Raw genomic sequence first — 27,935 nt, forward strand, 5'->3', positions numbered from 1 at the left:
AGGGACTGTTTATCAGGGAGTGTAGTGACAGGAGAAGGGGTAATGGGTTTAAGCTGAAGGAGGGTCGATTTAGATTAGATGTTAGAAAGAAATTCTTCCCTGTGAGGGTGGTGAGGCACTGGCACAGGTTGCCCAGAGAGGTTGTGGATGCCCCATCCCTGGAAGTGTTTAAGACCAGGTTGGATGGGGCTTTGGGCAATGTGGTCTAGTGGAGGGTGTCCCTGCCCATGGCAAGGGGGTTGGAACTAGGTGGTCTTTGAGGTCCCTTCCAACCCAAACCATTCTATGATTCTATGATTATATTACTGTATCTTATTCTGGTTTTAACAAAAGATTTGGTTCTACTTTCTTCATACTCCTCTGTTACATACTTGTAGAAAGCAATAAGGTCCTCTTGAGCCTTCTTTCCTTAGGACTGAACAAACCTGGTCCAGGGATGGACCATCCCTAAAGGCAACTCAGTGATAATGAAAAAATACTGACAGGGAAGGGTATTTGCTTCACTGGGAGGCTGGGATGTCCTTGATATGCACAGCTCAGAGTCTGAGATAAGCACAAAACAAAGAAACTGCAATAACAAACTGACCTTCTAGGAAAGCAGAAGTCAGCAACAACTGTTCCAAGAACTGGTGTCCCAATTATGTATCTACACCAAAGCTATAAAAGTAACTCACTGTCTACCCGGAGTGAGCTTCTCTGTGTGAGATCTCCCAAACAGACCAGACCCTCGTCTGCAATGCCTGGCTGACTCTGGACTCTGTGACACGGATCATCTTTGAAGTGAGTCTTCTCTATCGCCAATATTCTCCGTGCCTGGGAGTTGTTTGGTGAGTGCCATACCAGTAACACCTCAAACAATATATATATAGGTGTGCATATAGGTAAATGATCATGAGTTTATACTTGCTGTACTAGTGGTAATATTGTAGTAACTTACAACATATACTTGCTTAACTAGTAGTAATCTGTAATAATGTAATTAATGGAAAAAAAGCTTCCATATACTTGTGTATTACAGAATCCTATGAACCCACTGTCTCAATCTTTACATACCCATGGGTCAGGTAACCCTCATAGGTTGTGACCATGTCATCAACCAGTGTCAGAAGAGGGATTCTGTAAATACACAGGTCATGGAGAACACTGTAGAAGAACAGTTAAAATGCAAGAGAATAAGGGATGGAAAACATTGAGATGGGACAGGAAATGTATCACTAAAAATTGTCTTGACTGAGAGATGCTGTGAACAGAATTTCAGAAATGGCAGGAAACTTCCAAACATAAAGCAAAAGAAGGCAAGAGACCCTTCACTGAGCTTCTCACAGAGATGTTAATGGCCAAAGGTACTTTGCTAAAAGGTGCTGAGCAGTGAGTTCAAGAGGCTGAACAGCGAGCTAAGGATACAGAGGCATGAGCCTTTGAATCTTGTAGTCATGGAAAGAACCAGCAACTTCAGTGGTTAGGAACTAATCTTAGACCTCTGATTTGCAAAAGCTAGAGAGAGAGCGTACACAATCAGTCTCAAAGAGTGAGATTATTCAAAAGATCTATGTATTGGGAGCTGATAAAGAGGAGGATGATTCCGCTATTGACTATCACAATGGGCCTTTTGTCCCCACCTCAGCCACAGCATTACCTGTAACACATGCCACCCCAGTGGCCTTCTTGCACCCTATTATTAACACTGCCACAATACAACCTCCAGCCCCTGCCAGAGCCACAGGAGGCATCCTTCACCCCTGCCTCAGGTTACTACAACCACTGTGTCATACAATGCAGAAGAAGCTAAGGCAGATGTCATTACAGTATGGGAAGAAGCCAGCTGAGGATTGGTTAGGATGGGTGGCACCGCCCTGCTGTACTCATTATTCTTGATCGGAGTGAGGCTAGTCAGATAATGTTGGGAGCAGGGATATTTCTTCAAAACCCCAGGCCAGGGTCTGGACAAAACACTTTTTCTCTATTATCTTTAATAACACATGCTCTCAAGGAACTGTAAGGACCATGAGGTTATAACCGTCCTCCTCTTTAGAACACTCCCAACGGACTAGCTAAGTGGATACTGATGCTGGCTGCCCAGGATGTCCTTAATGAACAAGTTGCTATACCCCAGAATACGATGTCCATGATAGCAACAGCAGGAGGGAAGTCAAAGCTATTGCAAAATGCAGCTGCTGGGGGGACAAAAATCCTGACAATGTTACACAGTGAAACACATGACTGAAAAACCATGATGGCTCAAGGGCTGCAGAATTAGGCAATCTTTATGGGAACCCCTGAGAAGGTGGTATGTCAAAAGGAAGGGCAGGTAAGGATGGTCCAAATGTCAAAGGGAGGTCAGAATAGTAAGAATCAGGACAAAATATTGTAAGACCTCTGTTAACAGGTATCAATCTCACACGAAAAGACACCCTTCAGACAGGAGCGAGATCCTTGGCCTCCTCCCAAAAAACAGGGTTTATGACAGGCAAGTTAGATTCCCTATACCCACTTAACAGAAGATAATGGTGAAAGGGACTACAGCTGCAGCCTGAATGTTGGGAAGGTGCTAGAGGAAATTGTGTCTGCTGCCCTGTCCCTGCCTTTGGGGGAGTAATGGAGGAACTCCGAACTTCCAGTCCAGGGAGTTTTGATGAGCTATCTGCAGTGGCTGAAATTTTTGGAATTAATATTAGTATAAGTCCTCATATACCTTTGGTGGTAAATGATAAATATTCTTTCCCTTTTCTCATGGACACAGGAGCCTCAATACTCATCGTTAAAGCTAGGGAAACCTCTGGATTGATCCAGATAACTCAAGAAAAGATTTATATAACAAGGATCACTGGGAAAAGACAAAGTTCCCAATAGCTATAATAAAACTGACCCTGCCAAATGGAAGAACACTGAGACTCACAGTGACAGTAGGGACTTTAAATATATTATGTATGGGTATATTAAAGTTCCAGAGCATTAGTACTGCATTAGGCATTGTGTGCCAAGTGCTTGGATTCAAAATTCTGTAGTTTCTAAAGGTAAAATACCAACTGAGGGGTCTACTGCCTATTACAGACCGCACCTAAATTACCCCAAAGTGCCTTGATTCATGTATGACAATATTACATTAGCACTAAATACATACTAGGTGTAACTACTCTTATTCAGGATTTAAAATGATGGGATATTATTCAGAAAACTCATTCCCCATATAATTCCCCCATATGGCCTGTTCATAAACCTAACAGCACCTGGCGTTTCACAGTACTGAATAAAAATAGTGGACTGCTACATGCTGCCTTTTCATCTATCACGTATCTTGCTTTTACTATAAAGCAAATGACCCATTCTTGGATGGCTGCTGTGAATACAAAGAATTTTCATTGTCCCCTTAAAACTGGAAAGTCAAGAGGGAAATTCAGTACACTTTTACCCAATTGCATCAAAGATTCAGACATAGCCCTGCTTTATCAAATCAGGGTTTAGCTCAGAAACTAGCACAAATCCCACTGGAAACCAGGGGTGATAGTATATCAATATATGACATTTTAATTGAAGAGTATTCCTCCAATGAGGTCCAAAGAATTTATTATCACATCACTGACCATCTGGAAGATAAGGGGATTACCATCCCTGAAGGGTGAATGGCAGGGACCTAGCCAAATGGCTGTATTTTTAGGCATAACTTGCCATCATGAGTCTGTTCTCTATCATCTTGCTAGTTTTCTGCACTTGGACAGTAAAATAAAATGTCACAGCAAGAACCTATTGGGATTTCTAAGTCACTGGAAAAAACACTGGTGTTCCCATGATATGTTCCTCAGTTTCACTTGGAAAGCACATTTGTAGAAAGCAATATGTTGCAAATTTTGAGAGGAAAAAGAGGGAAGAAACCCCATCGGAGCGAGCATTAGAAGAATGAATGTTTTAGTCAAAGACTGTGGCCATAGAAAGGCAGAGGAGGCAATATCATACCCGCACCAATCTTTTTATACACAGAGAGATAAAGAAGATGGCCATGAATTCCTTTATCGGCTCTTTGATGGAATGGTCCAATGAAGTTGAGTTCTCAATGTAAGAGAGAGAAAGCAAATCCTTCCAGTTGGAAGAATTGTGCAGTGCGGTGATGAAGGGAGAAAGGGGAAAGAAGGGTTTGTCAGAGGATCATATGGAATCTACTTCAAAAAGGTCTCAAGGAGCAGCCAAATGACTGCCTTTCAGGGGCTGTCATACATGGCCCTTCACAAAGGCAGGAGATGGGACTAAAGAATGGATGGAGCCACGCAAGATTCTGTGGTTGACTCAAGTGTAAATGTGCAGCATCTCCAAGCAATTGGCCTATCTTAAAAGCGTAAGGCTGGGTCTAGGATAAAAATCATAAGAAGTATTTACTCTGGCATTTGCCTTGTCTCACTTTCAGCATTCAGAAGTTATTCCTCTGTATTTGAGATTGTTACAGTCATAGAAATGTTGCCTGGACAAGAACTCGGGGGATCTTAACCTGGCATCAAAACAAAGATGAATCTTGCCTGCAGGGGTTCTTTTACAGGCAGTGGGGAGAAATAGATAGACCCAGAGCGAGTTGCGCCTCCTCCTGAAGTCAGCATCTAATGTATCAGTGCTGCCTAGAGAAGAAACTTATTGTGACTATTTTAAACGTTAGGCAAATAAATTTAGTGTCCACCTGCCATAGCTTATCTGCCTCCACAACTTCTCTCATTTGCCATCCTTCATTGAATGAGTATTTTTCTTCTCTTTGTGAATACATATACATTTTTTTCATAACTTTGTGCACCAAATAGCTGAAAACAGACAAAAATATTCTCTCTTAAATGTGCACTGCTCAGAGGAATGCATGAAAGATTAACACATAGGAAAAAAATGGAAAGCTTGTGGCAGGGAGGAAAAAGCCCGTGCCTATCTAAGACCCACAAGGATCAACCCCTGCTGGTCTTAGGAAGGCACAACCTTCTTCGTTTGAATGTGGTTTTGTTTGACTTGTGGGTAATGAACCTACAAGTGACAGTAAGCAGTGTTCATGATCTAACAGGTGGCATATCTGGGGATATCTGACTCAGGATTCATCACACCGAAGAAAGCAGTTGCAAGGGCTGTGATGAATAAACCCCTCTATTCTCAAAACAGAGTTGAGGTCTTGCCTTGCTCTGTGGAGACCGACAGCAATCTTCAAAGGGAAAGGAGGGGGAAATGTTCATGTTTTGAATATCTGTACAGTATCTACCTAATTGTACCAAGATAACAGTACAACCGTTGTGGTTGGTAACATACACACCAGAGTGTGCAAATGAAAAAAACCCTGCACTGAAAACATCTCCCTGGCAATGCAAACAAAAGCAATTGTTTCTCATTTATTTTATTGATGCTTGCATAAAGGCTGAGGTTCTTCTGGCTAAATGTTAAGGGTGTGTGTCAAGTGTACGGTGTCCTTCTAAGAACCCTAAGGCATCTGAGCCATTCACGTGTGGCTGACACTCTGGTATTGCAGGTGGAAGCCTGGAATTCCAAGAGCAATGCAATGGCGGAATGGTTAGGCTCAGGTGGAACTGGAACTAGCTCTGATTAATTACACCAAAAATGCCTCCATTGACTGGGAGGGGAGCCTTTCCAGCTCTTACGCGGACTTCGGCTTGGAGGATACATGAAATGAGGGAGGAGTCCTGGCTCAACAAACCGTGGTGGGATCATGTTGTGAGGGTGTTGGTTTAGGATTCATTTGCCCCATTCTCCTCTGGCCATTCACAGTTCTCTGCATTGCAGCCACTTGCTTTACAGCTAATTAATAAAAATGGGCACCCGCCAGAGGGCTACTGTCACTTATGAATAAATGGTAGCAACTCAACTCAGTGTTATGATGTTGCTCTTCATTAACAAAAGTCAAACTGAGACCGGGCAGTAGCTGTGTGTTAATTGATATGTGGTGACTTCACCGGGGTGTTCTGTAATTTCCGGATGAGTTTCCTGATGTCTTCTGCAATAAGTTTGTACTTGTTTTCTCTTAAATACTCAATTTAAGAGCAATAGTACCTCAATGTGTTATCATTTAGATTTTGGTGTTAGCCATATCCTTGTTCTTCTCTACTGGTCCTTGAGCAGTCTCAGCGAGGTATCTTTTTGGATTATAAGGTCCACCTAGTACCTCTGTTCAACATGGTTCTCTGATATATTTACACCAGCTTGCTTGGGACTGGTAGGTTAATATGTATTCAAAGGAGGGAGATAAGCACCTTATCACTAGCTTGGCACCCTGCCTGAGAGAACTGGTGTGAGCTTCTTAAGCAGGTTTCTTCCTCTTCCCCGTAGACCTAGAGAAAACCTGGGGCCATTCAGTTCCCACACAGCTGTCACGCTGAATTACTGAAAGGCAGGTAGGTTGAACAAGATATCCTCTGGTTACAATCCTCGTTGGCCAGAGATTTTACTTCAGGCACTGTCCCTTCCGTGGCCTGGAAGAAGCAGGGCTTCTCTACCTGACCAGATCCCAACCAGTACAAACTGTCAGTAGGTCCAAGGTTCATGTTACAGTGGTACAAACAGTTTGTGTTATTCAGTAGAACCTGATTTTGTGAAATAGAGAGGTGGATGCATGGCCTTTTTTTACAACTGATATCTGAGGCCTTGTTCAGTAATAATGTTTTGGAAATGGTCAGAGTGATCTTTGAGGAATTTTTTTTCTCGTGAGGCACAAGATACTTTGGTGAGGAAACTCACGTAGGCAGGAGAAAAATCCACCAAAGACTGAAGTGCACACCAGCCCTTCTGTTGCATTAATACTGTTCCAACGTGGAAGAATTAACATCAATAACTTAAAAAGTAGGGTATACATCTCTGCTCACCAGCTCTCTGTTAATAGTCTGGTATGCATATACACGCCAGTGAGGGAAAGCTGTTTAATATGTGATACCATGGAAAAAGCAATGCTACATAACTGTTTAATTTCTCTCCTTCCCGCTCAATGGGGACAGTTCCAAGGGCATTAGCTGATTCATCCAACGTTCTTTGAAATCTGTGCAATTAACTAAGGTCATCAAGGGCACTCTGTTGAGGTGACATTAATATTATTTCCCACACCCTAGAACGTGAACAAAAGCTTCCAGTCAGTAGAGGTTATACCACATATTTGTGTTCTTAGATAGCTCTAGGACAGTCTCTCACCTCCTACTGGAAAATTATCTATGTTGTCCATACGACCTATTTCTCACCGTTGTAGATTCTGGAAATAGTGAGCAACTTTGAAAACCAACATGAATCTGAGAAAGGCGGTGATTTTCATCACAACATTTAACATTTATACCACAACATTTAAAGCTTGGCAAAGTTTGAAAGAATAGCAAAGATGAAATAGACTTATTTTTAGGGAGAATTTTTAGTACACAGAAATAAGAATTCACATCACCATTAACTCTGTGGTCTCATTGTCCTTCCTATACATCCATTTTGGTTACTTTTTCACTAAGTGCCCGACCCCAAGAAAATTATTTTGTTCACATAGAATCATGGAGATATTGATGTTCCTTACATAATCACGGAGGAAAATGAGCATGTTTTTATTTAAGATCTCCCAATTCCTCTGAATTGTGCATCTGTTGTTTTCCACTTACGAAAGTTACTGGCTGTGCTGAGCACTGTGCTGGGCACTCAGGATTCAGTGTGCATGGGCACTTTCTGAGACTGTGGGCATAAACCAGGAGGCACCTGCATAGCGATCTAGTGCTTTAGACAATACAACTTGTAAGCAGTTAACCTGTGTCCTAAGCCCATCTCTAATGGTGGAAGGAGGAATTAGGTAGATGTTGTTTTACAGTGCTGCCGTCCCAGGAGTTGTCTGTGAATATGATATTTACTGGTTGGCAAAGTACTCGTAGAATCATAGAAAGGTTTGGGTTGGAAGGGACCTTGAAAGATCATCTAGTCCAACCCTCCTGCCATGGGCAGGGACACCTCTCACTAGGTCAGCTTGCTGAAGGCCCCGCCCAACCTGACCTTGAACACTTCCAAGGATGGGGCATCCATAACCTCGCTGAGCAACCTGTTCCAGTGCCTCACCCTCATCATAAAAGATTTCTCCCTTATGTCCAATCTAGGTCAACCATCTTTCAGTTTAAAACTGATGCCCCTTCTCGTGTCACTACAGGCCTTGGAAAAAAAGTCTTGCTCTCTGTCTTTCTTAGAAGCCCCCCTTATATATTGAATGGATGCAAGATAGTCTCACCGGAGCCTTCTCTTCTCCAGGCTGAACGACCCCAACTCTCTCCGCCTGTCTTCATAGGAGAGATGCTCCAGCCCTTTGATCATCTTCATGGCCTTCCTCTGCACCCGCTCTAACAGGTCCATGTTGTTCTTGTTCTGGAGATCCCAGAGCAGGACGCAGTATTCCAGGTGGGGTCTCATCAGAGCAGAGTAGAGGGGGAGACCTGCTGGTCACGCTTCTTTTGATGCAGCCCACGATACGGTTGGCTTTCTGGGCTGCAAGCGCATATTGCCATCTTGCGTCCAGTTTCTCATCCACCAGTATCCCTAAGTCGTTCTCAGCAGGGCTGCTCTCAATCCATTCATCCTCCAGTCTCTATTGATATCGAAGTTCCCCCCGACATTACATAAATTATCAGATTATATATATGCTACCATTCAGACTGAGTCAAGTAAGCAGTAACAGCCAAAGGTAGTGTAACTGTTTAGGCTAATGATGGTCATTTGATTGTCTTTGGACATACACAATACTTATAAATTCTTTTGGCATCAATTATTTCATATTCGTATGCTAGCATTCTGTGGAAATTATGGTAATATTGGCAATATTGACAAGGTGGAGCAGTCATAGCCATCAGGCTGTGAATCATTAATCCTAGGTAATGAGTGGTATGATGCAAGATGATAATTACTCAGTCCTTCTTTTAAACACATGTTTTGGGTTTGGTTTTTTTTAACCTTGGAAGAGGATAGTAGGGAAAATAAATTCACCTCCTTTGTCGTTTGAAAGTTACTCTGCACTAACACATTGCTGTGCATTCCCTTCTCACTAGGTCTCCAGGAAGCAAAGACAGACAACTCAATGGCTACTGAGGTATGCTCTTTCTACCCTGGGTTCCCCCTCTATTTCCTAATTCCTCTTCTAGTTGCTTCGTTGTCCACATTGTTTTATAAAATGGATGTTCTCTGTACTTCATACTAATTCTATTCTAAAAAGTCTTTGTAAGGACTAACTTCAATTATTTGAGCCTTCCTCTCTAGACGATAGCTAAAGAGGGTCCTCCAGGACATGAATCAGAACAAGGGTAGGATTCGTCTCACCTGGCATTAGACACCTGCATTAGAGATTTCTACATATGAGCTAGTCGTGGATGCATTTCATAGTGGAGGTACACAGGCACCTCTGGGGTGTCTGAAATATGGTTTCGGGAAGGTCCTCTAGAAATGCTTCTTGCTCTCCACTGATGTTTAAGGATGTTGAGGGGACTGTAGATTTCAGGCTGAAGTTGAAGCAGAAATGAGTTGAATGCTGCCACCAGCATATACCTGATCTATAATACAAACCTAGGAAAGTTGCATTTCTTCAGGCTACTGTGAACATTAGTTCAAGTTAGACATTTGTTTTTAACTGAAAAATACACCATTGGCTCGAGGAAATCAACTAGCGAATTTCACCAGATTTGATAAATTGCTTCAAGAAGAAAAAATATTTCAGATTTACAGTTACTATTGTGAAAAAACGCTAACAAGCACAACAATGTTTCCTTTGAGACAATGGACTGTTTTGTTCAGTCGGGAGCTCGAGGGCCTTTTAATCTGGAAGAACTGAAACTTTTGTTTGTGTTCCTTCCTCTTCACTTTCTCCATCAGGTTCATCAATACTGCCTCTTTCATCCTGTATTTAAAGTGTAATAAACACAGAAATGAGTTCCCTGATCTTCTTTACAATGCTGTGAGGTCTTGACTCAGAGTGGACATTGGCTAGTCTGCAGAAAGCTGTGTGGATCCCATACATTGATTTTTCTTGCAGTGAGAAATAGTCTTCCCCTGAATGTGTTTCACTTTGTATGCCAGGGTGACAACAAAGTCCGTCTGTCTCACGACCTCTCAGAAGGTGAGAAAAAAGCCACTCAGCAGAGAAGAGAAAAAGTCCTGTCGTGCCTGAAAACCCTTCAGATTCCTTGTGACCAGGTAAGCACTGACAGCCACAGATCCAAACCACAGCACCATATGGGCTGCTGTGAAGAAAGTTGACTCTGCTCCAGCCAGTTCCAGTGCAACGTGTTTCTTGAGAAATTTCTGTGGCTGGCTGTAATAGGTCTACCTTCCTCTTTTGGGAGGAAAAACAAGTTCTTGGTGACAAAAAGGGAATAGAGATGACATCTAGAGAAACACAATGAATACGGCTCAAGGTTTATTGATATTTTGAAGCTACAGCACAAAACCACGGCCACAGCAAATTTCAGTACCAGGAAGACAAGTGATAGCACAATACAAAGGAGAACCCATTCAGTGACTGTGATGTAAAGAAAAAAGAGAAATAGGGGGAAAGAGGCACATTATGGAATGTGTCCTAAAGCAAGGAAGCAGGTCAGGTGAGCGTTGCAATAGCCTTTATCCTTGCTGTTTGTTAAGCCTTTGCTCTAAAAGAAGCATGTTCTCTGTCTTCCACTCCCCAGAATAAAGTGCCCAATATTGTTGTTCTGGGATCAGGCGGAGGCCTGCGTGCCATGATAGCCATGCTAGGAACCTTGGTGGAGCTGAAGAAACAGAATCTCTTGGATGCTGTCACGTATCTGTGTGGGGTGTCGGGATCCACTTGGTAGGTGCCTGTTGTCTGGTGTGATGGTGAATGTTTTTGCTGCTCCACAGATTCAACAGTAATTTGACACTTTCATCACTGTTCAGAACTCTCTGTTGGGCTCTCAACAGATGAACTCAGTGGTAGATGAGATATTTGCCGGTGCAATGGTGGGAGGCACAGGGAATATTGGCAACGTTCGCTACAGTTCAGCAAGACTGACCTTTCATCCCCAGAGACGAAGAAATTAGTGCCTCTTAATGGTGATTCAAATAAAGGTCTGTGGTGATGTCACTCATCCTTGTGGCAGTTAAATGGCATTACCCATGTAAGGTTATGATCTGAATGTTTATACTTCACTTACTTCACTGAAAAGAAATGACATTCAGGAACATGAGCCATTTTACCTTAAGGCCCACATGCAGCATGTCAATGTCGTGCCAGGATTGTTTGTTACACTCAAGCGACTGTAAAGGCACTCTAGCTTATAGGTTGTGTACAGACATCTACTCTGTAAGGACAGAACTCTGTCTAAATTTAGACATCTCCGTATGTGTATCTAGATGGGACATACACACCTCTCCTTCCATTTTACTTAAGGGGATAGGTTTATGTTCTCCAAAGACAGACTTCCAGTGACAGTTCAGATGCCCTAGGAGGAAATCCCGTGTGGTTTTCAGCAGCTGTTTCAAGAGGACACAAGAATTCCTCAGATCTTGTGTTATTGTCAGTCACATGAGGGTGGAAGTCCTGGACATTTTAGGCCACCTCAAGTGTCACTGTCTATGGTTAGGTACCATATATGGTGTCTGCAGTAATCCAGAACATCTCCGTCCTTGCACAGAGTCAAGACACATGCTGCTCTAGATGAAGAAGGGAATGCTGTACATCTTAATTCATACCTGAATTAGGCTGTGGAGTTGGTCTTGGAACAGAGCGAGTCTTTACATCTCTGCAGGCAGCTAGCACGAGCTGAGAGCTGTAAGCTCAGTAGGAGATGATGTCACTCTGCATGTGTACCAGCTTTATTGGTCCTAGTTAGTAACAGACAAAAAGATGTCACAAGTCTCTAGTGCAAAATGATGACGTGATTCTATGTGTCAAAGTTTGTTCCGAGTTCTTTGATGGATTATCTGTGTCTTGGCAGATTTCACACCTTTCCCACAAACGCTGTCTGCAAAATCTGCATTCCTGCAGCAATTGAGCCTTAGTATATGGCACGTAGCCAGCTGAAACTCAGCTTCAGGTCACCCAACCAATTAAATGACATTATCAGTATGCAGCTGAGCAGTAAGTGACACCTTTCTATGATGTAAAGTGCCTTGCTTCTGTAGAAGCCTGGGACTTCTTCCTCTTCCCATATGTTTTTAAAGACACTCCTGTATCTGCATGCAGATTCAAACAAAAAAAGCAAAGCCCCATTCGCTTCCCCCTGTGCTAGAGATAGGGCTTTTCTTTTTCCTTTAAAGGTGCATGTCCCTCCTGTATGGAGATGAGAAATGGTCAGAAAATTTGTTGTCCTTGAAAGACAAGCTGTGTGAACAACTCAGTAATTCATCCTGGCATATTACGAAAGCAGGAGAATCCCTACAGGAGTCATCAAAAGATGAACTTTATTCACTCACCGACTTCTGGGCCTCCTTTCTTGTGTACCAAATACTGCAGCAGGTAAGGAGCTAACTTCAAACACCTTGGGAGTGTCTTGAAGATCTCCGAGTAGTTGCAACAAAATTTGACCTCAGTGGATGTTTTTTTGTGGAGCTCTATAAATTGAAGCAATATTTCAGAGCATGACATCTTATCTCTAGATATGGAAAGGCAGAAGTGGTTAATCCAACGCCTTGGTTAACGCAGTCTCCTAAGTGGGGGTGTCCTCAGTGCTATAGCAGAGGGGAGGGGCATTTCATGTTCCTTCAGAAGTCCATACTTACCTTCCAGTTTGATGAGAAAGAGCTGGCTGACCACAAGGAGGCCTCAGAGACTGGAATAAACCCTTACCCGATTTATGCAGCAGTGGATAAGGATAAACTGAGTGAAGAAGGCGGGCTCTTTCCAGGTAAAATATGGGCTCCTAGTCTAACTGTATCTTAAACAGCATGCATAAGGTTCCTTTATCTCGATGGCAGGCATCAACTGTACTGACATCCAATTGCAGTTTGTCAGTCTGTGTCTTTGTTCATAGATAATGGAGAAAAACATTCACTTCCAGGCTGGATGAATCACATTCTGTAAAAGTGGCTTTCATGATAGGATAAGGTGAGGCACCCCTAGAATAGAATGGGCTAAACAGATTAAATAAAACATCAATAAAATAGATCTTCAAAATGTAGAAGCCTGAATATAGGCATTTAGTGCCATCATCGATCTCCTCGGCCTCCATCTGAGTTCAGCAGGGTGCAGATCTCTTGCAAATGCTCTATCATGTCTGTCAGCCCTATGTGGAGCTCCAAGACAATCCAGTGCTTCTAGAACCGAACGAGGCAACTAGATCCCTTTTCAGTAGTTAGGGAGCAGGCCTTCACATGGGGATGTTTACTTTCAAACAACTACTCTTACCCCATCCCATTACACTGACTTTTCCCTCGCTACAATTTAAAACTCTGACTGTCTCTCCTTCCCCTACTTGCACAGAGGACAGATCACCTCCTTCCACTTACCAGCGGGAGGCTTTGACTTCAGGTGATGGGACTTGATTTAGAAAGCACAAGCCGGCCAGGAATTGTGATAATCCTGGAAGGTCTGAGCGAGAGCTGAGGGCTTCGTTCTGGAAAGGAAATGTGATCAAGGAAGGGATTACGAAATGGAGAGTAGGTGGCTTTGCAGTTTAGGCACGTGGGTGTGGGATAACAGTCACGGCCAACAAAAAGTTTCACCATTGCTATCAAATTATATTTTCCATACCTGTTAGAATAATTGTTGTCCCTCTGGAGCAAATAGACTTGATTCAGTTGTCCACACAGAGGCCTGTGGTTCCATTTGACGTGCCTTACCATACTCTGCCTGCTTCACCTACTTCTCTAAAGGACTATGAGTGTTATTTCAGTCCTGAGTCATAACTGTTGCCCCCATGCAGGTGACTCAGTTCACCATAGGTCCCTAGCACCGTAGGTTCCTAGGTACATATCTGTGGGTACGTGAATCAAGCCCAGTCTCTTCTCTTCATTGGCTCTAGAGAATAGTAGGGCAGGCAGACTCTGTCACCTACGCATAAGCATCGAGAGGCCCTTGAGATACCTAACACTTCTGGGAGATCTGCACAGAGCTGTACAATGTGACACATGATCTGTGGGAAACCAAGACCTTTCTGGTGTGGCAGCTGGAGGCCAAGATAGGAAGGACACCAAGGGCGTATCAAAGAGCAGGTGGCAGCACGCTTGCAACTTAGTTTGTTCCCCATATGCAAATTCATCTTTGTCAGCTAATATCAGGTGATTTTAGAAGAGAAGAAAAAACAACCTAAAGGCTACTTTGGGACAGTGAGGCCAGCTATGCGTCCGAATATTGAGTGACAAAGCTGTTTGATTTTTCTCAGGGACTTGGTTTGAATTCACTCCACATGAGGCTGGATATACTGCCTTGGGTGCTTTTGTGAGTACCAAACACTTTGGAAGTGAATTTGAGGAGGGTGAGCTGAAGAAAAAGGGGAAGAAGAAATCCATTTGTTACATGCAAGGTGAATCTTCCTAATTCTGCTTTGTAGAAAGAAAAATATAGCTTTAGCTATTCTGGATCTTTCTGTAGGTAACAAGGACGCATCTGTTGTTCCATGAATGCACACATAATAGTATATGAATTCTGGAGAGTAGTTTGTCTCACTCTAAACATTCAAACTGGAACACCTGAATGCCTCTATACACTCCACTGTCTACATTGACCAATTTTTTGTGGTTTCTATGGGAAGTGAGAGACCTAATCTTTAGATTGCTGATGTTAATAACATAGTTCCAACCTGGATGTCTAAATCTTCTATAATCCCAGCATGTTGACTTTACAGGGAGAGGTGCTTCCCAAACTAGAGACATCCTACTGTGAGGACTGGTAGCTCCTATTTTGCTAGTTTGTTTCACTCCGTTTCAGTCCACGTCCAAAGTTCTTTCATTCCCTACCAAAGTGGTATAGCTGCAAATCTAATCTCATCTCACTTGTCTGTGACATGACTAAACATATCTGGAATCCTTAAACAGATCTTGTGTTTAACGACTTCATGCCCCAGTCTCCTCGAAACACACCTCAAAACACATCATGCTATGGGGGGAGAAAAAGAAAAAACAAAGCAGCACTCCAGTTCGTACTATTCAATTCACTCAGAAGGAAAAACAAATAAACACAACACATCCATGAAGGGTACTTATGCCTCCAGGCTCATGTGTGGGGCTGGCCCAAGGAAGCACTCGCCCAAGAGTTCTGCAGTGTGAGAGTACCCAGTGGTTTCCATGGGGTTCTGCCCTTAAGTAACATAAAAAGCTGGTCCACAAACATGGGCAGACCTAGCAGGAGGAAGAGGGAGTAAATAATTTCAGGAGGTGTATAATCCTTTCAGTAGGCAGTAAGGGAGGATGAGTCAAGGAGTTTCAATTTAGACATCTGTCTTACAGATTTTGAAAGTTTAGTAAGAGAAGTGTACTGCTGAAAGGCAGACTTGAATTCTTAGCGAAACTTATAAAGCAAGCACTCTAAGCCCTTCTTTTTTTTTTTTTTTTCTTTCCCAGGCTTATGGGGGAGTGCTATTGGAAGCATGGAAGAAAATCTGAAGTTTATACGAGGTACTACATGTTTTCTGTTGCTGGTATGCTCAAATCAGTTGTTGCACCCGCTGAAACGGAGCACATACTTCCCATTACCCTCAAGTAATCCCTGCAGTGCTCTAGTTCCAAACAGAAATACAGCTATGCCTAACACAAGCTCCACTGGCACTCCATTTGTCATCTTCAGAGATGCCCAGACAGAGTTTGTCCAGATCTTACCCAAGACTGTGCAGCTTGAAGAGCCAAAATTAGAATCATAGAATCATAGAATGTTTGGGGTTGGAAGGGACCTTAAAGATCATCCAGTTCCAGCCCCTCTGCCGTATCATCAGAGATGACATGTTAAACTCTGAGGTAGGAGGCTATCAAAACTGCTGGGGGAATAATAGAGGTGACTGAGATGCCATGAGGTGTCTGAGAATGCGAGCACAGAGCTACGAGTGATGAACAGAACCAGCAAGAGGTTAGTACTCTTCTGGAGTGTCAGCCACAAGGCGGGTGAGATCCTCCAAGGAATCTAAAATAGCACTGTACATCTATGTTTAGGTGCATGGCTAGCTTTCCTGATGTCTTTCATTGGCAGACAATGACTATTTTATTGGAAGGGGTATCCTTATTTTAATTATCCTTTTATTTCTTCCCAGAGAGTCTCGGCTTGTTCTCACAAGGAACATTGCACCCATTGAAAGGCCTCACCTCATATGGACCAGGTCCGTTATTGTGCTTCTTCGCCTTTTTGTTTTCTTTTGTTCTGTTCTGTTTTAAATTTTTAAATTTGACATTCTTTTCTGCTTGCCCCGTGTTTTCCTTAGGGGACTGACAGGAGTGTCAGCAGGCACAAGGAAATCCAGACCTCCTTGTCTCTCATATACGTAACGATTTGTGAGATCTTGAGCATGTAACTGAAATAGCCACCCTGGCATTTTGGAGGGATTCACTCATGTCAGACACCCTTTAGTAACGGGCTTCTGGGAAGGTGATGTTACTGCACTCTTGTGTAGCTGCTGTGGCCAGGGAGTACAAGCGAAGCCTGCACCACGCAGCTTCCAGGCTCACGCTCACATTCAGGTCCAAACTTCCTGCTTGTCCACACTGCCTGTGAGTTAGCCTTGGCTCTCGGTTGCAATACGCCAGATGGCTTTCCACCTGGGAAGCTTGGGGACAGCAGGGGTGGCAGAGGGAGTGAAAGAGCAGATCTTGCTCACCTTCATGTCTGCCGCTACAGGCAGACTGTATGCGAGTGTCCGTAGCTCTTTTGGTGTGAGAACTTAGACCTACACTTTAGACATAAAAATCCAGATCAGGAACGGCTCAGCTACACTTCCTGAAGTAAGTGCAAGTCAGCACATATGTTCTTCCAAACATTACTTTAGCCAAAGATAAATCATTTTGTGCTAACCATCGTGGCTGGTTGACAGTAGACTTCAAGGAAAAGAAAGCGAATATTAAACATGGCACCTTTCATGGACCTGTTATTCTGTTTTTTCCCCTTTTGTAAAATTCAAATTTCCCACAGAATTTTTGTTTGTTTGCTTGTTTGTTTCTTTGTTTTCTTCTTCCATATGGAAATGTTCACCTGGAAAAATTAGATTTTAATGACTGTAAAACAGAAAAAGCATTCCCACAGTACTCTCTTGCTAACGCTTGAAGAAATCACACTAGGCTTGACTCAAATCATCGTCACTTTTCTTATTCCTTTATGCACTTTTTTTTTTTTTTTTTTTTAATTCAAGATGGGAATGTAGTATTTGAGGCATATTAGAAAATCCCCATTTACTCCAAACTTTGTGTTTCTGTTCCTCCTCCTGCTACTCTGTTTCATGGAACTTTTCTTCCAAGATGAACACAAAGGCCATCTGAATCCTGGTATGGTTGCGCAGCTGTCCAGATGTGAATGCTCAGTGTTAGGTGTTTTTATTGTCAACAGACAGAAATACTCACTCTGGCACACGGTTCCTCTCACCGGCTTGAACAACTTCTTTAGGATAAGAGGAATGAGGTCAGTGTGTTTCTACAGATTCCACTGAATGCCGGGACTACATCTTCGCTAATTCCCATGTCAGTTACTGCCTCATCAGTTGTTTGGTAAGATAAATTCCATTCTGATGTAACTTTTCTCTTATCTTTCTTAGAGAGTATTTCAGATACCTTCATGGCTTATCAGTCCACTCTTCTTCTACTAGACCTTCAGCTGTGTGCTGTAAGTGGGAGTGATCCTAAGGAAGTCTTCGACAAATTGTTGAATATATTGTCAGGCAAGTGAATGATGCTGAGATTTCTAAGCACGTGCATTCTCAGTAACCTGGTTTTACAAAAGGTGATTCCTTTGTTGTGCATTCTCCTATTTTCCTTTTCTTCTTTTCTCTCTTTTTAACAAGAGAAGGGAAAAAGTGCATCCTACCAACTGTGCCTTGAAATGTCTAATACTTGGGCAACGAAAACGAAGGAGGCGAGAATGAAGAGCTGTGCTGAACTGGGCAAAGAGATAGAAAAGGCATTTGGAGGCAAGTATTCCGCACTAATGCTTACCACAACGATGATGCCCTCTCCACCCCAGGTAGAAATGTCCACCTGCATTTGTAGTAAAAAGTTGCCCTGTAGGTTGCCACCTATCTGTTTCTTTAACATGACTGGGTTTTGTGCTTTTTTCTCCACTTGATCTTCCTCAGGGTGTCTTGGGAAAGAAGGTATTATAGAAGGAGTGTTATCATCATCCCATGAAAACCTCCTAGGCAAGTTTATCTCATTTACTATCTTTGATGACTCTTTGTATTGTATGTGCTTTGGAAAATTGCACGTGCTTGGGAGGAGTTTTGGGAGCTGGAATTCCAGCGTAAATGTTGGGTGCAGCCACAGTAGGAAGATCTGGTGAAAACCATATTGAAGAACACATGCTAGTGCCGATATCCCTCATCCAGGGACTAGTTTCCAATATCCGCAAAGCTTTCAGGTCTCACAAAAGCTCTTAGAACCTGCCTACCTAAGTAAATAAGAGTAAGAGACCTAATCCTGAACAATCACTGTTTCCCATCTATCTTTGCTCCTGACCGAACCTGTGTTGTCAGCAAGACTTCTCAGACATGCCAAACTGATGAAGTATAGGATCTTGGCAGCTGCAGGTAGTGGATTACTGAGTGGACTGCTGTTGGACAGCTGGGGTGCCCTGATGTCAAGTGTCGCTTGGAACTTCCACCACTAGAGAAATTTTGAAATAAAGACATCCTAAAGCAAAACTGGGTTTTCTTTAACAAGCCACTCCATTCTTTCTGTGTTGGGGGTTTTTTTCTCCCCCAGCTAATCAGCATTTCTGTCCTTTTATCTAAACTGAAGCTTGTTTTCAATGAACTGAACTAATTTAGCTCACATTTGCAATATTTAATAGACTCAGTTGTGGGTGAAATGAGTATTATTTGGGTTTGGACCAAAGAGAGCGGGAAGAGGTCTAAGCAAGACCGAAATAAGTTGCAAAGTAAAATTTCACACTGAAATTCCTCAAATACATTTGCAATGTTTAGCTGGTATGTTACCTGTTTAGGTCCAGGGCTCTGCTAGTTCCATCAGCCACAGTGTATGGGCGGCTTTTGGCCAGTTCCTTCTGGAGTAAGCCAACTGGCACCCTGAGATTAAATCTGGACATTGCAGACAGGCCTTTTTTCTCTCCAATGCCTGTTCCAAGGAGTGCGTTCACCGATAAGGCCTGGATTGTCTCTGTGTGCACAGTGCAGTCCTCCAAACTCTTTCACTGGGCTGGTCTTCTCACAGTCTCTCACATGGTCTCTTGATGATCTCATGGCTTTCAGCTAAAATCCCCCACCTCATACAGGTCATTCTACCAGGCTGTAGCATGGCCCTCACTTTATTCAGGGCACTTTCAGCTGGGAAGGAGATGAAGAGAATTAACAGTCCCCCTGAACCACAAGAAAGCTGTAAGAGGCGCAGAAAAGATCAGGCCTCACTGTTGTACAGCACTGGTGTAACCAGTCCACTCCAGAGCCTGCGAGCATCAAGCTTGGTGAATGTGCCAGCTGGTGTAGGGCCCAAATCCTGTATAGTTGGTGCCTTGAGTGGCTTATTCTAATCTGTTTCAGCTGTACTTAGATTCCATTGCTTAATGTTAATTATCTGAACTAGCGCAAGGCATGGTTCTTTCTCTTCTGAAGCACTCAGCCCTTGGCCCTCAGGCTGTTTGTACGCTATCTGCACATATTTCCTCTAACACCACGCATCTCCCCCAGATTTTGTCGCAACGGTAGAAAAGTGAAGTTCTCTAGATTCAACTATATTCTGAATTTATTGTCTCTCCCCAGGCTCAGTGTGGAATGTCACTAGGATGCTGCTTAAAACAATTCAATGTGCATTGACCTGGCAATGGGGAACGACTAATAACTTCCTTTACAGCTGCCGTAAGAAAATCTAATGAAATGATGATTTGTTTATATTCAGAAAATACGGGGTGGTTATGCTGTCCAACTAGATCTATGGGGCAGAATGCCTGGGGTTTAGCAGAGCTTTTATGCTGTGTTTGTGTGATGTTAAACCAAGAAAACCATCTTTGCCACTTACCTTCCTAAAACAGCGAGTCAGATAGCTTTCCTTTCCAGGATCCACACCCTCTTCACAGCATCCTGTTATAGGCAGCAAATAAACTAGTCATAAACAGAATTATTGCGCACTACTGGAATCCAGATCTGTAACATCACTGCAGATATATCAGCTCAATTCTGTCACGTAAACACAGGCATCTAATGTCACACAAACTGCCCTTGAGTACAAGGATCAACAGCATTAAGTTGGAAGACCCAAAATAAAACCTATAGGACCCTTGTGCCCTTTTGGAGGAGAACCTGGAGGACACAAGTCCCTCCGAAGGAGCTGAAACCGGACAACTAAGTTTATGAAACTGAGTTGTGCTCCTGATGCATGGGCAGTAACATGAGTCTCTAGATTCCATTGCCTACCCTAGCTGGATGTTCACTTATGATAATGGCAACTTTGGCACCCAGCACAGAAGTAGAAACCTGCATTTAGACAACTGCAGTTAGCTGGCTCATGCCTTCATTTATTTGCTCAAAAATGTCCTAAAACTATGGGTGCATAGTTCCAGGGCCATGATCTCTTCACTTTCAGAAAGCCCATGAGGAATTCTGATCTTGCAACTGACCACGGTCAGAGAGGTAGGTCAGAGGGATTTGGGCTCCTCTTGTGAGAATACGGTTGGATTTCTGGTTGGGCAGGAGAGGCAAGGAGAGGCAGATTTCAGTACATTTTTGGGGTGCATTGTCAGTGAAGACCAATGGACTCTTTTGGCGCTGGTCACCTATGTATATATGCGTATTTTCATATATGTCTTTCTGAAATCTCATTGCTTTTTTTTTTTTTTTTTTTTTTCATTGGATTAGCTAAAGTTGAGCCCTCTTACCTGGTCAAAACCAAACTCATCTCTTTGACTGACGCTGGCCTGGCAATAAATTCTGCCTATCCTCTGGTCCTTCGAGCACAGAGGCGAATAGATCTGATCATTTCCTTTGATTTCAGCTCTGGAGATCCTTTTGAGGTACATGTGTGGCTATGGCTTTGGAGAACCTCCTTTGGGGTCATCGGGTTGGGGACTTCCAAAATGCGTTACAGTCATTGTCAAAGCAATTTTCAAAGAAATATCTGAACGGATTCTGACAGGTTGGGATGCTGATCATCACATTGCTTGGGCTTCTTTTCTAGGCAGTTGGCAGAAACAGTTACTCGGAGAACATGAGCCATTTTATCTGTCTTGTTCACATGGTACTGTGCGGTAACCTACGAAGGTTATCAAGCTGTCAGGCTATCAAGGGTGCATCGGGGGAAAGCTCACAAACGTCTTAGCCTCCCTTTTTTCCTTAGGGCTGCCTAGAATTTTCCTGATGGTAAGTGATATTACTCCTTCCTCAGGGGCAGTTGATGGCATTCATCACAGAGAATCTCATCCTGGTGAGCAGGATGAGGAAACATGGTCTCGACACTGAATTCTTCCATGTTGCTGGGGGGAATTAGGTGGGGGGGGGGAAGTTTAGGGTCTCATAAGAACTTACAATGTGCTGGGATACCTCAAATTGCTGCTTCTCAGTATATTTTCAGTGCGGTCACTTTAGGGACAGTGGAGGCTGCTGCACCTGGACGTTCTGGCTCGTATGGGCATCTTACAGTAGGCATTGAAAATAGATTAAGTGATCTTTTCAAGCGCCCATTTCCGTTTGACTACAAATAAGGTTGTTAGGGAGCAGTGAGGGCCAGCTCCTCCTTAAGCCGGGCTCAATAACACGGCCAGCAGGGCAGGGGCCTCACCAGCCAGGGCCCAGCCCTGCAGCACCTGAGAGAGACAAGCAGGGCAGGTCCAAGGATGGCAGACAAGGTCAATCAGTAGTCCAGATTATCCAGGCAAGTCCATGGCAAAAAGACAGGTCCAGGGTCAAGCAGGAAAGTCAGTCCGTGTGTCAGGGAATGGATCAACGGAGTCCATGTGCAGACACATCTGTGGCTGAGCTGAACACTGCTGCTTGTACCAATGGAAAGGGTACGGGTGGAGGCCCCAGGACCATTAAGGCCTATTAGTGCATTCAGGACCCTGACAGTAGCCTTCCATCCCAGCAAAGTGTGTCCTCATGCTTGGGAGGTCTGGGTTCAGAAGGGCCTTGCTGTAGAGTGATTTCATTGCTGTGGTTGTCAGTGGGCTATTTCAGGGGACACAGAGCCAGGGCAGGGGCTGCCAACTGGGAAGGGGACACGGCACGAGAGATTTGGGGTTGGGGAGGGGTGTTCAGGCTGGGGTTCAGGCCGGACTGGGAGCGAAGAAGGTGGGGCAGGAGGTTCTCTGAGCTGCCCCTGGCAAGCTTTGGAGGGTTGACAGGCTTGAGGAACGACATCGCTCAGGAGCCTGGGAAAAGGTCAGAGGTTGGCAGCGTGGGGATATCAGAGCCCAGGGCCAGGCTCCCCCCTCAAGAGGAGTCATAGTGGCAAGGTCCTGCACAGGTGTGGGCCAGGCTCCATGGGGTTGGCAGAGGGCTCAGGAAGGCCTGAGCTAACTGCCAAGGGCCAGCTGCTCCTGAGGGAAAGGGAGCCAGGTGTGATAACAGAGCAGGCAGGGCAGGGCCTTGCCAGCCAGTGCCCAGTTTCACAGGATCCAAGCAAGACAAACAGGGAGGGCTTGGAGATAGCAGTCAGGTTCAAACAGGGGTGGGAATCATCAGGCAAGTTTGCTGTGATGAGGCAGGTCCGAGGTCAATTTGGGAAGTCCACATGGATCAGGACTGGTGGCAGGTAAGGGTCAGGTCTGCTGAGGGTAGCCAGTCCAGCGATGGCTAGTGATGACACCCTTCCAAGGTCAAGCTGGGAAGTCAGCCTTTGGGTCAGGGCCCAGATGTAGGGGGTGAAGGCACAGGCACGACTGTGGCTGAGCAGGAGACCAGTGCACCTAGGACATAGCTCATGTAGGGCTTGAAGACCCAGGCCTGAGATTAAATGGAGCTCATGGGCCCATGGGAAGGATCTGGTCCTTACCAACTCACACGTCCACAAGAATGAAGGAAAAGGGGTTTGGAAAATGTAATTCTCCAGGGAAGAAGAGCAGAAACCCTTATTAGAGGTAAGAGAAGCCCCTGTCAGATGGCAGAACGCTTTTTCAAAGGCAGTATTTACAGCAAAATAGATCTTTTACCTTTGAGGAGACCTCATATCAGTATTGGTAAGAATTTTGCTCAGTTTCCCTTTGCGTAGGCTTTTTTCCTCCTCATACACCCCATTTCCTTTCTCCTTTTATAAACAAATTTCATAACAAATGAGGGTAAATGCACAACGCTGTTTCTGTAATTGCTTCCATTTAAACATATATGCCTAGGTGATGAATTTGGGGAGCTTGAGTCAAAAAAGAACTTGCTAGGCTTTCAAAATAGCATTACTATTTCACATCGTTCCAGGAAGACGTTGTGAGAAGTCTGATTGTCTTTTGTGACCACAAGAGTCATCACGTCTTCAGCTACAACTCCATCTTTTCCCAATAGGGATTAAGGAAAAGGGATAGATCTGTAGAATCTAACCCCCGAGGCAATTTGGTGGGGTGACAGAAGTATCAGGGTGTCAGTGCATGCCTGTCTATGGGAGAGGCCAGTAGTGCTCTTAGTGCCTAAGGCCCCATCTTTGGTTGTGAAGTGCCTTCCTTGTGGAGGGGTTGTTGGAATGAATTGTGTAAGATCCCAGTTACTCTGGGAAGCTTACATAAAGTGGCTGCTCTTCACAGCCCTTGTGCCATCTAGAGCAGAATATTGCACACCCATTCAGAGAGGAGCGAAAGAGACTCACAGGTTGTTTCTTCTCCTCGACTCCTGAACAGCTGGGAGTAATATGTCTCAGGGAGACCACAGAAAACCTCAGTTTGTGCAAGCCCCCAACATAACGCCTACCCCAGTCAATGCTTTCACGCAAAATCAAGCCAACATTCAAGTTCATGAGTGCCTCGAGTCAAGTGAGTTAGGGTCTCCCTTTGATGGTCAGATCGACAGAAGCGGCACATGGCGAGTTTTTAATTTTGTTAGAATGGTAGAGCAAAAGGAGGGGTTGCTGTGGAAGGCAACATTTGTTCTGAAAGTCTGTGAAGCTGGTGATGTCTTCTGACTCTTTTATAGATGCCAAATCCCTTTAATTTTGACATCTTTCTGTGTTAGCCACATGGCCTTTCTGGGTGTAGCTGTAATTTGTTAAACAAAGGTTCTTGCTAGAAGTGATGCCAGAAGTGAGTGCTTGATTTTCATTTATAGTCCAGACTTCGTCTGTTCCTCAGAGAATGCTTGAGGAAAGCTTAGACTTTTAAATGTATTTTATGTTGCAATGACATATAGTCTAAGACACTAACCATCAATGTTCTGTAGCAATTCATTTCACTACCGGAGGCAGGATTGATTTATTCTAGGAGTTGAGAAAGAAGCAGAGGAACTAAAAAATGCATACAATTTCTCTGTGTCTCAGACTATCAAGAAAACAGCTACATACTGCCAGAAAAACCATATCCCGTTTCCCAAGATAGAGGATCAGGAAAAGAACGTGGACAACCCTTCTGATTGCTATATCTTCCGAGGAGACGAGTCATGCCCTACAGTCATGCACTTTCCACTCTTCAACAACGTGAATTGTTCTGGTAACATGTACTCTATGCAATTTTGTCTCTGTATATTTTCATTTCATATTCTCAACTTCCAGTGTCAAGCATTGCAGAGTCCTTCTTTACTCAGCGCTGCTGCCACAAATGCACGCCAAAGAAAAGGAACAGGGCAGGCTCAATGTCGAATGGATAGAAGCTTGCATGTGCATTAATGTACTCACCCTCTCAGACGGGCGACGTATGTCCTGAACTATAAGGATTTTACGCTCTCCGTGGTTTGTTGTGTAAATCAGTGTAATTAAATTATGGTCCTCCTACTAAAGAGGAGTTGGGGAGGCATCACATTTAGAAGCCAGAGTATCCGCGTCTGGCATATTTACCACTGCTTTCCTTTACAGTTATTGGTGAGGATCAGGCAGGTCCAGAGAGAGATTTATCCCCCTCTCTCAGACAACTGATGAAGCAGGTGATGAAAGAGGCACCTCCAGACTCTGACTCCTTTCTCTTCACTAGCTCCCGCAGGATCTTAATGTGATAAAGAACTTGTGTGGGAAACTTGCACATCTTCAAGGATTAATGTTTTCCTCAAGTCCATGCTTTTCTTGAATGATCTTGTAGTTTTCTGTTAGGCAATTACTTACATATTTTGTCTACTTTTCTTCTAGATAAAATAGAAGAATACAGAAAAAGGTTTCCCACCTTTCGCGTGTCCTTCCCCAGGGAAGACATCAAAGACCTCCTTCAGAAAGCGGGGTTGAATGTATCCAACAACAGTGGGAAGATTTTGCAAGAGATAAAACGGCTTGTGCCTTCCTCTCACGCATACAAGTTCTGAATGTGAAGCGGTTTTTCCTTCAGTACAAGACAATGAATTTACGAATAGCTATAAATGGTATACTTTACCCCACTGCACGTTTCGTCTTGGCCATTTGGTGTATTAGTCTTCATAGCGTGCTCTGGGCAACCATAATGGAGATTTCTCCGCCACCATCTCAGCCACCTCTCCTCTATAGCCAAAAGAACCACAAAGGTGCTCTCAGGCAGTGAACATTTGGCACGTTTTAAACGTATTTGTGAGACTAAGATGGCCTGTGTTTCTGAAGGGCTGAAGAGGCTGTCTTTAAAATTGGCTGAGATGGAGGCATTGGTGTTTGCAAAGAGGTCTTAAACCAACAAAGAGGAAGAATAAGGCAAGAAGGAGAAAGAGAGAGAGAGGAGGCTTTCCATAGGAGAATACCTAAGCAGGCAGCATGACAGGTAATAAAGAATTAGACAGATAAATACTAAGTAAACGTATTAAAAGGGAAAAAAGAACCACTATAATTTTTGCTTTTGACAATAGAAGAGTCACAATAGAGAAGCCATGAAAGAGATAAAGACAAGTCCAATGGTCAGAGACTGACAAATAATGCCGGTAAAACTGGAGCGTGTCTGCACAAGGAGAGGATGTCTGTCTATATGAACCAAATGCGAGCTAATGCTAGACTCTGGCTTGCTCATGATACTGGCTTTTCGACCTTCTTTCTTTTTCTGTATTTGTCACTTGTTCATTTGTCTGCATTTTCCGTGTATCGTATTTAAACCTAACTCTATATTAAATATATGAGCTATAGCTTGTTCCTAATAGCAGCCATATTTGGCTTTGTCCCAACGTGTACTGCACAATCCCAGTCAAAGAATTTATCTGTAATAACTTGGCATTGAACAAGAATATCTGTGATATTGAAAAAAAAAAACCCAAACCAACAGCCTCCTCTGAGCTATACTGGAAATCTTTAGCTTGCAAGTGTTTTCTTACGTTCAGACTGAATTGAAAACCAGGAAATTCAGTGTAAAGACAGGAGAACACTTTCTGGTTTTACTGTGACAGTGGTCAGACACTAGAACAGGTCACCCAGAGAAGCTATGGAGTCTGCATCTGTGGAGATATTCAAATCCCACTTGGACAAGGTCCTGGGCAACTTGTTTGAGATGACCCTGTGTACTGCTTTTGTCTAGACAAGAGTTAATTTTCTTCATAGTAGCTTGCATGGTGCTGTTGTGGATTTGTGGCCAAAACAGCGTTGATAACACAACGATGGCTCAATTATCACAGAACACTGCTTGTACGGTGTCAAGAATTCCTTATTTTGCTTTGCTTGCATGATCAGGTTTTGTTTTACCTATTAAACTGTCTCTATCTCAGCCCACGAGTATTTTCAAATTTTACCCTTCCAATTCTTTCCCTCATTCCACTGGGGGGGGAGGGAGGAGGGGAGCGCTGAGTGAACGCTGCGTGGTGCTTAGCTGCCTGCTGGGGTTAACCCACAGAAATACTTTCTGCTGCCCAGCATTGAGCTCAGAGGCTTCAAGATAGTGATGTATTTCATTGGAGCGTGGTTGACAAAATTGATAGCTGTTACAGCTATTCAGCTATTGATTGGCAGGCTCCTGTGCTTGCCACGGGGCTAGCGTGCCTTAATGTATCTTAGAGGCTCATGCTCATTAGTGGATTCTTTTGCTATTTGCTGTAGTGCTTATCATCTTACTCTGCTGTGCCTGGGAACATTTTGCTAACAGCAATGGCCATGCGCCTGGGGTGGCAGATAGCCAGGGCATCGCTGCTGGTCCTGTGCTGCTGGACAGGCTGGAACTCCAGCGTGAACTCGAGTCAAAAGGACTGTGACCTGTAGCTAGGTCCACATTGGAGCAAGTACACCTCAAACATTCTGTGGCTGTGGATAAGTCCACAGGGGGGAGGGGGTGTGACGGTTAATGAGGGTGTATTGGATAGTGTGGGTCCCGAGCACGACATAAATGGTATGGAATAAGGGGTGGAGACTGTAGTTGGTCTGGCTGGGATGGAGTTAATTTTTTTCATGGTAGCTCATATGGTGCTGCCTTTTGGATTTGTGACCAAGTCAGTGTTGGTAACACAGGGATGTTTTAACTGTTGCTGAGCCGTGCTTACACAGAGTCAAGGCCTTTTCTTTTTCTCACACCACCCCAACAGAGAGTAGGCTGGGGGTGCACAAGAAGCTGGGACATAACACAGCCGGGACAGCTGACCTCAGCTGACTAAAAGGATATTCCATACTTCATGACATTGTGCTCCGCAATAAAAGCTAGGGGGAAGAAAGAGGAAGAGGAGGATGTTTGGAGTTGCGGTTTTTGTCTTCCCAAGTAACCGTTATGCGTGATGAAGCCCTGCTTTCCTGGAAAGGTCTAAACATCTTCTTACCAATGGGAAGTGGTGAAAGAATTCCTTATTTTGCTTTGCTTGTGTATGTAGCTTTTGATTTACCTATTAAACTGTCTTTAT

At 43.8% G+C, this 27,935-nt stretch overlaps 1 protein-coding gene across 5 annotated transcripts; it reads left to right on the forward strand.

Annotated features, from left to right (window-relative positions):
• Positions 1-691: 691 nt before the first annotated feature.
• On the forward strand, positions 692-26,972 carry LOC129195676 (cytosolic phospholipase A2 gamma-like). Of its 5 annotated transcripts, XM_054801955.1 has the most exons (16): positions 716-827; positions 9,018-9,058; positions 10,039-10,155; positions 10,644-10,786; positions 12,235-12,433; positions 12,704-12,821; positions 14,298-14,438; positions 15,475-15,528; positions 16,155-16,220; positions 17,643-17,765; positions 17,889-18,014; positions 18,180-18,242; positions 19,818-19,913; positions 20,910-21,064; positions 24,502-24,670; positions 25,300-26,972. In XM_054801955.1, the coding sequence occupies exons 2-16, from the start codon at positions 9,047-9,049 to the stop codon at positions 25,467-25,469; spliced, it is 1,752 nt and encodes a 583-aa protein (XP_054657930.1). In that variant the 5' UTR covers positions 716-827; positions 9,018-9,046; the 3' UTR covers positions 25,470-26,972. The 5 variants fall into 5 exon arrangements, with proteins under 5 accessions (XP_054657928.1, XP_054657929.1, XP_054657930.1 ...); XM_054801953.1 differs by lacking the exon at positions 25,300-26,972 and having other exon boundaries at positions 692-827; positions 24,502-24,846; XM_054801954.1 differs by lacking the exon at positions 25,300-26,972 and having other exon boundaries at positions 710-780; positions 24,502-24,846.
• The last annotated feature ends 963 nt before the right edge of the window (positions 26,973-27,935 follow it).

The sequence above is a fragment of the Grus americana genome, chromosome 22 (genome assembly GCF_028858705.1).
Source record: "Grus americana isolate bGruAme1 chromosome 22, bGruAme1.mat, whole genome shotgun sequence".
In the NCBI taxonomy this organism is placed as follows: domain Eukaryota; kingdom Metazoa; phylum Chordata; class Aves; order Gruiformes; family Gruidae; genus Grus; species Grus americana.

What these genes read in the sequence shown, in the direction of transcription:
- LOC129195676 (XM_054801953.1), top strand. An exon ending in TTCAGATTCCTTGTGACCAG is followed by an intron (nt 10,156 to 10,643) that starts GTAAGCACTGAC and finishes TCCACTCCCCAG; the next exon opens with AATAAAGTGCCCAATATTGT. An exon ending in CCTCACCTCATATGGACCAG is followed by an intron (nt 16,221 to 17,642) that starts GTCCGTTATTGT and finishes TATCTTTCTTAG; the next exon opens with AGAGTATTTCAGATACCTTC.